The sequence below is a fragment of the Pyxicephalus adspersus genome, chromosome 3 (genome assembly GCF_032062135.1).
Source record: "Pyxicephalus adspersus chromosome 3, UCB_Pads_2.0, whole genome shotgun sequence".
NCBI classification, from domain to species: Eukaryota; Metazoa; Chordata; class Amphibia; order Anura; family Pyxicephalidae; genus Pyxicephalus; species Pyxicephalus adspersus.
Genome location: NC_092860.1, coordinates 157,061,772 through 157,070,203, shown reverse-complemented (window position 1 = coordinate 157,070,203; position 8,432 = coordinate 157,061,772). Strand labels below are relative to the sequence as shown.

Here is an 8,432-nt window from a genome sequence, read left to right as displayed (position 1 = left end):
ATAGCATACAGAGTGCGGGGGTCAGGTCTATGTAATACACAGTATAGCGTACAGAGTGCAGGGGTCAGGTTTATGTAATACACATTATAGTATTCATAGTGCAGGGGTCAGGTCTATGCAACACACATATGTAATACACATTATAGCATACAGAATGCAGGGGTCAGGTCTATGTAATACACATTATAGTATACATAGTGCAGGGGTCCAGTCTATGTAATACATATTATAGCGTACAGAGTGCAGGGGTCAGGTCTATATAATACAAAATAAAGCATACAGAGTGCAGAGGTCAGGTCTATATAATACACATTATAGCATACAGAGTGCAGGGGTCAGGTCTATATAATACACATTATAGCATACAGAGTGCAGGGGTCAGGTCTATGTAATACACAATAAAACATACATAGTGCATGGGTCAGGTCCGTGTTATACAGGTTATAGCATACAGAGTGCATGGGTCAGGTCCGTGTTATACAGGTTATAGCATACAGAGTGCACGGGTCAGGTCTATGTATTATACATTATAGTATACATCGTGCAGGGGTCCAGTCTATGTAATACATATTATAGTGTATAGTATACAGAGTGCAGGAGTCAGGTCTATGCAATACACATTAAAGCATACAGAGTGCAGAGGTCAGGTCTATGTAATACACATTATATCAAATGGAGTGCCGGCCTCAGGTCTATATAATACACATTATAGCATACAGAGTGCAGGGGTCAGGTCTAGTTAATACCCTTTATAGTAGTCTCAGTTGTCTGTAGCACCCTATTAATTTTAGAAAGGATCCCTTTAAGATTTAAGGGGTAATCTTAGTGTAATATAGAGCCAATTATCCCCATTGAGTTATGGTTTGCTTTCCTTTGTCACAGTGAATGCACCTGTCTATAGCAAGGTAGAAGCCAATCCCTGCCCTGGCTCATTACTTTTTGGGTCTATGACAATGTTAGGCACTTACAAGATAAATATGTGAAGAATTGAGGTGAGGGGGTCCCTGGAATACTAATAAAGTCAGAGAGGACAGGACATGTAGCTCTGTAGGCTTCGGATTCTGGCTCGGCTTTGGGTTGGAGACTTAATCCAGTGAGAGGTGGAACGTTTCTTGGAGTTTTTGGTGGCTTTAGGAGAGAAGCTTCAGAAGGTGCCTAAGAGAAAAGGTACCTAAGGAGACGAATTTGGGACTGTTACTCTGAGGAAGAGACTCTCTCTCTCTTCTCTTATGACCCATTGTGAACCCAAGTGGTCATGCCAGGAAGCACAAAGCCAGCTAGGTTTGTGACTATAATGGACTTCTATGGATGTCCACTGTTAATGTATGATGCTCTGCTGCCCTAACCCTCTATCTATTTGTTTTGTGTTACAAAAAAACAAAACAAAACAAAATGAAGATGTATGAGCCTTTCTCATGCCACACTACAAGGAAGAACCTGTAAAATTTTGGTAAAAATTGGCTGCTCCTATGGAGGTGAGCGGTACTCATGTCCAGATTATGTGCTTCTCCTGACCAGCTTTGTTCCCCACCAATAATGGAGAAAATCTTGATATTTACATTAATTACAATATTTATACGTACATGAAAGGAAAAAGTCTCCTAATCACCCTATCAACATTGGGCACCAAAGTCAAATTGTATCTCCTTAGACTATCATCTAAAATGAGGTCCTTTGTGGTGATGTTATTCCTCCGTTTGTGTGTACAATGGAAGGTGATGGCCACATCTTGTCCTATATTTTTCCTCTTCCCCCTATGTTTCAGGGCTGTGTGGATTGAGGTCTGAAACACCTCTCTGGGGTTCACAACCATTTTTCGATCGTTAAAGACTTTCCAATTTATAGGTTCTCGGAAGTTATGGTGGAGAATATTGACCCCAGAAACATGGGACCACAAGTCGAATCCAGAGCTTTTGACTGAAGTGGGGAAGATGTGATTTTCAAAGTGGAAGACAGTTATGTTTGGGAATTGTTTTTGCAGATTCTCCATCATGGAAGACCAATCCCAGTCTATGGTTGGAAGAATAATTTCATCTATGTCATTGAGGAGAACAAACTTACTTTTGTACATGTTCTTGTATAGACAATCATTTAGGACTGCAGTTTGCCCAAAATAACCAATCTGAGCTGTGAGTCCATTGGAATATCGCCATATATTTGTGGTCTGAAGATATTGCCGGAGTAGGACGGTTCCTGACTATAAATAGAAGGCTCTGACTTGTGTTTGTGGAATTAGTTGAAGAGAAAGACATATAAGTGTAATCACACCCAGAAGGTTCTTCACATAGAAGATCCGCTGTTCCATATGGGAAACCAAATCTGTCTCTGTGACAATCTATTTCTGCCCTGATGGAAATGTTCTGATTGGTGGAACAATGGAAGATACAATAGAGTTCTTTCACAGATATATGGATGATGGCGATGACCCGGACTGATTGGCCACATCTAGGCTCATAATATGGAGCGATAATAAATGTTCGATTATCCAGAGCTGTAATGGTGTCTCTGGCAATGGGAAGTTCCTGAATTCTCATTTTCAGATGTCTGTATTCTCCTTGGAAGCAATGGAGGAAGATAACAATGCAGACAAAGAAGCAACATGTGTAAAACTGGCATCTACGAAAATGACATCCTGGAGCCATCCGTAGACTACGGCTAGAAGACAAGAAAGAACATTTTGTCAGTGCATATGCGGGGATATCTGCAAATTTTACCAAAATCTGCATGAACACGACAAAAATTTTATTGACCATAAGTTTGTTTGTGTTAAAGAGTTACCTAACAACCATTGCAGAGACTCAAGGATTTATAATTCCGGCAGACCCTAGCATAGAAGTTAAACCATGGGAAAAGATTGTTGATCTTTGTAGGGAATACAAAGCTTGCTAAGGAACATTAAACTAACCATTGCAATAAAAAGAAAATAAGGGGTGGTTGGGATACAATTTGGCTACTTGCACCTATACATATGAGAGGTACAAGCTACGCCAGGCATGGGCAAACTACGACCTGTGGGATATTTACTGCCCATTGGGCTACTTAATCCAGCACGTTAAATTCCCACTGAAATTGAATTTCAGTTTTCTTTTTTAGGTAAAAGCTTTTAGACATAATTTATATCAGTTCATACAAACTCTCTCCATCCATCTAAAACTGGCCGGGCTGTCAAAGGATAAAGAGTGGGAAAGGGGTAGAAAGTAGGAGGGGCAGAGGGGCAGAAGGTGGCAGTCATAAGGAGCATCAGACAAAGGGGTAAAAAGAACCAGGAGAAGGGACTATGGGGAAGAGAGAATAAACAAGTGGTGGTGGGAGATGAGGTGGGACAGTGAATAATACCCAGGATGGAGAATGGGCATGAAAGAGGGTAACGAATACAATTGGGGTAAGAGGGTCCCGCCTTACAATACCTGCATAGGAGGCTGATTTTTCCCTATTGCCCTCCATAACAGATTATCTCCCACAGCTAGGAGTGCCACTTCCACCAGCATCACCGGGTACACCAAATCTGCTCAAATGAACTCTAATTGGCCAGTTTTTTTTACCCCTTCTTAGGATCAAAACTAGAAATGTCCAGGTGACAAATGAAGACATCAATAAAACCTATTGTAGGTGCTGTGGGACCTCTGCACCTGGCAGATCCTCTGATCCCTCAGCCTTACTGCTAACTCACACTTTACTAGGCTGCTGCCTCTCCCTTTCCCCGCACTACACCTGGTGTAGGTACAGAAACAGGTGCCTGATTGCTAGGGGGGGCTATGACTGTGGTGGTGGGGGGGGGGTGGAGTGTCAGCTTCTCTGTTCGATGGGACTGGCTCTGTGTTCTCTGTACAGCACCATGGTATATGTCAGAGCTATATACATACATTGTAAGCCCAGCAGAAAATCTTACTTACACATTGGTTCTCATGTTGATGGATTTATGACAATATATGGTAAGCCAACGGAGTAGAATCAGTATGCTGGGGGTTGTAGTGTTCTGTCTCGGCGGTAGCCAGGCATTGAGTGGTTTCTGTCCTTGTACAGAGAGGGATACAAGCTGCTTATTTCCATCCTGATTAGAATATTTCCAAATGTCGGGATGACACAGCCTGGAGTGGACGTTTATTAACTTATTATAAAACTAATTCTTTCATTGTCACATCTGTGTGATCAGCGGAAATCTATTGTTTGTAAAAAAACAACTGGCCTCCCTCAGCCCTGTTACTGTGGATGAAGTCTTATCTCTTCTCTCATCATCTCCATCTACTACATGTCCGCTTGTCCCAATTCCCTCTGATCTACTCCGTGCCCATTCCTCGACCCTGGCCCCTGCCCTAACCAAACTATTCAACCTCTCCCTTTCTACTGGTATCTAACCCTAAGCTTTCATACATGCCATAATTCTCCCTATCCTAAAGAAACCCTCACTGGACCCCTCCATACCTTCTAACTACCGTCCTATCTTCCTTCTCCCATATGTCTCCAAACTTCGTGAGCACCTTGTCTACAAAAGACTCCCCCATTACCTGAGCACCAACTCTCTCCTTGACCCCCTCCAGTCTGGATTTAGAGCTGCCCATTCCACTGAAACATCCCTTACTAAAGTGGCCAATGTCTTCATCAGAGCTAAGTCTCAAGGCAACTTTTCACTGCTCCTTTTCCTTGATATTTCCTCTGACACTGCAAACTAGGAGAGAGCAGTGTCACTGATATCAATGGAGCTCATGATTTATATTAGAAGGGGGTGCAGATCGCTTATATCTCCACATACCACTAGGTGTACTCATTGTACAGTGCAGATTGCTTATATAACCACTCATTATATCTCAACTCACCACTAGGTGTCCTCATTGTACTGTCAGATTGATAATATCTGCACTCACCACTAAGTGTTCTCATTGTACAGTGCTGATAGCTTATATCGCCGCTGACCACTAGGTGTCCTCATTGTACAGTCAGATTGATTAGATCTCCACTCACCACTAAGTGTCCTCATTGTACAGTCAGAGTGATTATATCTCTACTCACCACTAGGTGTCGTCATTGTACAGTGCAGAATGCTTATATCTGCACTCAGCACTAGCTGTATCCATTCTTCAGTACAGATTGATTATATCTCCACTCACTACTAGATGTCCTCATTGTACAGTCAGATTGATTATATCTCCATTCACCACTAGGTGTCCTCATTGTACAGTACAGATTGCTTACATCTGCACTTAGCACAAGGTGTCCCCATTGTACAGTCAAATTGATAATATGTGCACTCACCACTAAGTGTTCTCATTGTACTGTGCAGATTGCTCATATCACCACTCACCACTAGGTGTCCTCATTGTACAGTCAGATTGATTATATCTCCACCCACCACTAGGTGTCCTCATTGTACAGTCGGATTGATTACATCTCCACTCACCACTAGGTTTCCTCATTGTACAGTCAGATTGATAATATCTCCACTCACCACTAGGTGTTCTCATTGTACAGTCAGATTGATTTTATCTTCACTCACCACTAGGTGTCCTCATTGTACAGTCAGATTGATTATATCTCCACTCACCACTAGGTGTCCTCATTGTACAGTCAAATTGATAATATCTCCACTCACCACTAGGTAGCCTCATTGTAAAGTACAGATTGCTTATATCTGTACTCAGCATTAGCTGTATCCATTCTTCAGTACAGATTGATTATATCTCCACTCACCACTAGGTGTCCTCATTGTACAGTCAGATTGTAGGTGTCCTCATTGTAGAGTTAGATTGATAATATCTGCACTCACCACTAGGTGAATGCATTCTTCACTACAGATTGAATATATCTGCACTCACCACTAGGTGTCCTTATTGTACCATGAGATTTATTATTTCTACACTCACCACTAGGTGTCCTCATTGTACAGTGCAGATTGCTTATATTGCAACTCACCACTAGGTGTCCTCATTGTACAGTCAGATTGATTATATCTCAACTCACCACTAGATGTCCTCATTATACAGTCTGATTGCTTATATCTGCACTCACCACTAGGTGTCCTCATTGTACAGTACAGATTGATTATATCTGCACTCAGCACTAGCTGTATCCATTCTTCAGTACAGATTGATTATATCTGCACTCACCACTATGTATCCTCATTGTACAGTCGAGCCACTCCAACCATACCCACCCCTTCCACCTGTAAATCTGCCCACCGAGCCACTCCAACCATACCTACCCCTTCCACCTGTAAATCATCACTGGCCTCCCTCAGCCCTGTTACTGTGGATGAAGTCTTATCTCTTCTCTCATCATCTCCGTCTACTACATGTCCGCTTGTCCCAATTCCCTCTGATCTACTCCGTGCCCATTCCTCCACCCTGCCCCTGCCCTAACTGAACTATTCAACCTCTCCCTTTCTACTGGTATCTAACCCTCAGCTTTCATACATGCCATAATTCTCCCTATCCTAAAGAAACCCTCACTGGACCCCTCCATACCCTCTAACTACCGTCCTATCTTCCTTCTCCCATATGTCTCCAAACTTCGTGAGCACCTTGTCTACAAAAGACTCACCCATTACCTGAGCACCAACTCTCTCCTTGACCCCCTCCAGTCTGGATTTAGAGCTGCCCATTCCACTGAAACATCCCTTACTAAAGTGGTCAATGTCCTCATCAGAGCTAAGTCTCAAGGCAACTTTTCCCTGCTCCTTTTCCTTGATATTTCCTCTGACACTGCAAACCAGGAGAGAGCAGTGTCACTGATATCAATGGAGCTAATGATTTATATTAGAAGGGGGTGCAGATCGCTTATATCTCCACATACCACTAGGTGTACTCATTGTACAGTGCAGATTGCTTATATAACCACTCAGTCACATAAACCCCTCTCTTGGTGCAGCCAGGACACAGAAGATTTGGATCCCGGATTTGTCACTGCTATTTACTCGGCAATGGAAGGTGGTGACACCGAGCTCCACAATTTGGAGGGATGAGCCCATGGGTGACACACTGACGTCCACTGAACCAGCAATGACCTCAGGCTGTGTCCAGGGGTGAATGCTCAAATTATTATTATTAATAAACAGGATTTATATAGCGCCAACATGTTCTGCAGTGCTGTACATTATATAGGAGTAACAAATGACAGACAGTCACACTGCCCCGAAGAGCTTACAATCTAAGAGGTGGGGAAGTCTCAGGAAGATAAAACTAATTGCAGGAGAACCCCATCACTGCCATTCCTATGACTGGGGCCGTCAGGAGAACCCAGGGGTGACACCCCAGGAAGAAAACACCCCCTCCCCCTATACATTCCCCTGCCGGGCCTGTACATTATCCAGAGGATTCCAGGCCCGCATTGTATACATTGGGAGATTTAGTGTCCCGTATTCCCGACATTCCTGACATTTCCTTTACCAAACATGATGATGGGGACACCAAATGAATGGGCCAGGAATCTGCTCGGAGAATGTCACCCCGACTCCTTATATGGACATCAGGGAGAGCGGAGGATTTCCATCACACAGCAATACCTGATCCACACCCCCCCCCCTCAGAATGGTGGCAGGATAGTTTTAGCCCCACCCTGGGGTGCAGGGACTGTGCAGGATTTACCACTATGCATCCCAAGGACCCTGGGGTATCCCCCCCCCATACTGCCCCTATTTGGCAGCCTCTTCTCTAGAATTTGGGGTCACCATGGCCATGGGTGTAGCTGACCCCCACCCTATACAGGGCACAGGGTGCACTCTAATCCTTCAGTGACCCCATGACATAATAGCAGGTGGTGTCCCCGCACACTTCCTGTGTTTGCTGAGCCTGTAGGTGACCACACCATGTGATAAGGAACTATAGACACATCACACACTGTGACAAATGACTCCTCAATGTACAAAACAAACACACCAGAATAGTAACAATGTGAGTGATTAAGGCGCCCCTGCTGGAGGGTCACAGGTACTGCAGGCTGTCAGTGACCCCAGGGGCAGGAAGTCTGTGTACTTTTGAGGAGTCACCGAATTCCTTTCAGAGAAGAAAAATGAAATCAAATATAAAGAAAAAGATAAGGAGATAAAGAGGAACTCCGGCCCTGATCAAAATCACCCCCAAAGCTAATTCAGGGGCATTCTACTTACTGGGGAGATGCCACCATTTGCCCCATACTTAGCACGGATAGGGCCAATTTTCAACACGTTGGACGGTTCTCACCCCTCTCTTCATAGTGGCCCTGCTCTTCACCCTATGGGGCCCCACTCCCCAGCAGGGCCCCTTTTCATCCCTTATGCTGGCTGACACTGAGCTCTGTCCGGTCCCTGACCTCCAATGGGAAGAAGCTGCAGTGTTGGCAAATTCCCAAATACACCAATACCCATACTGATCACTCTATTACCCCTCCCCCAATATATATATATGCCTTCCTGCCCCCAATATATATATATATATGCCCCCCTCCCCCCAATATATATATAT

The 8,432-nt window shown here is 43.9% G+C and overlaps 1 protein-coding gene across 1 annotated transcript in view; it reads right to left on the bottom strand.

The window, feature by feature from the left end:
- Positions 1-1,391: 1,391 nt before the first annotated feature.
- Positions 1,392-8,432, bottom strand: part of LOC140327604 (uncharacterized) — a 7,689-nt gene continuing 648 nt past the window's right edge. The window contains exon 2 of the mRNA XM_072406989.1: positions 1,392-2,193. Within this exon, the coding sequence (XP_072263090.1) occupies positions 1,574-2,193 (620 nt within the window). The 3' untranslated portion in view covers positions 1,392-1,573. The remainder of the gene's footprint in view (positions 2,194-8,432) is intronic.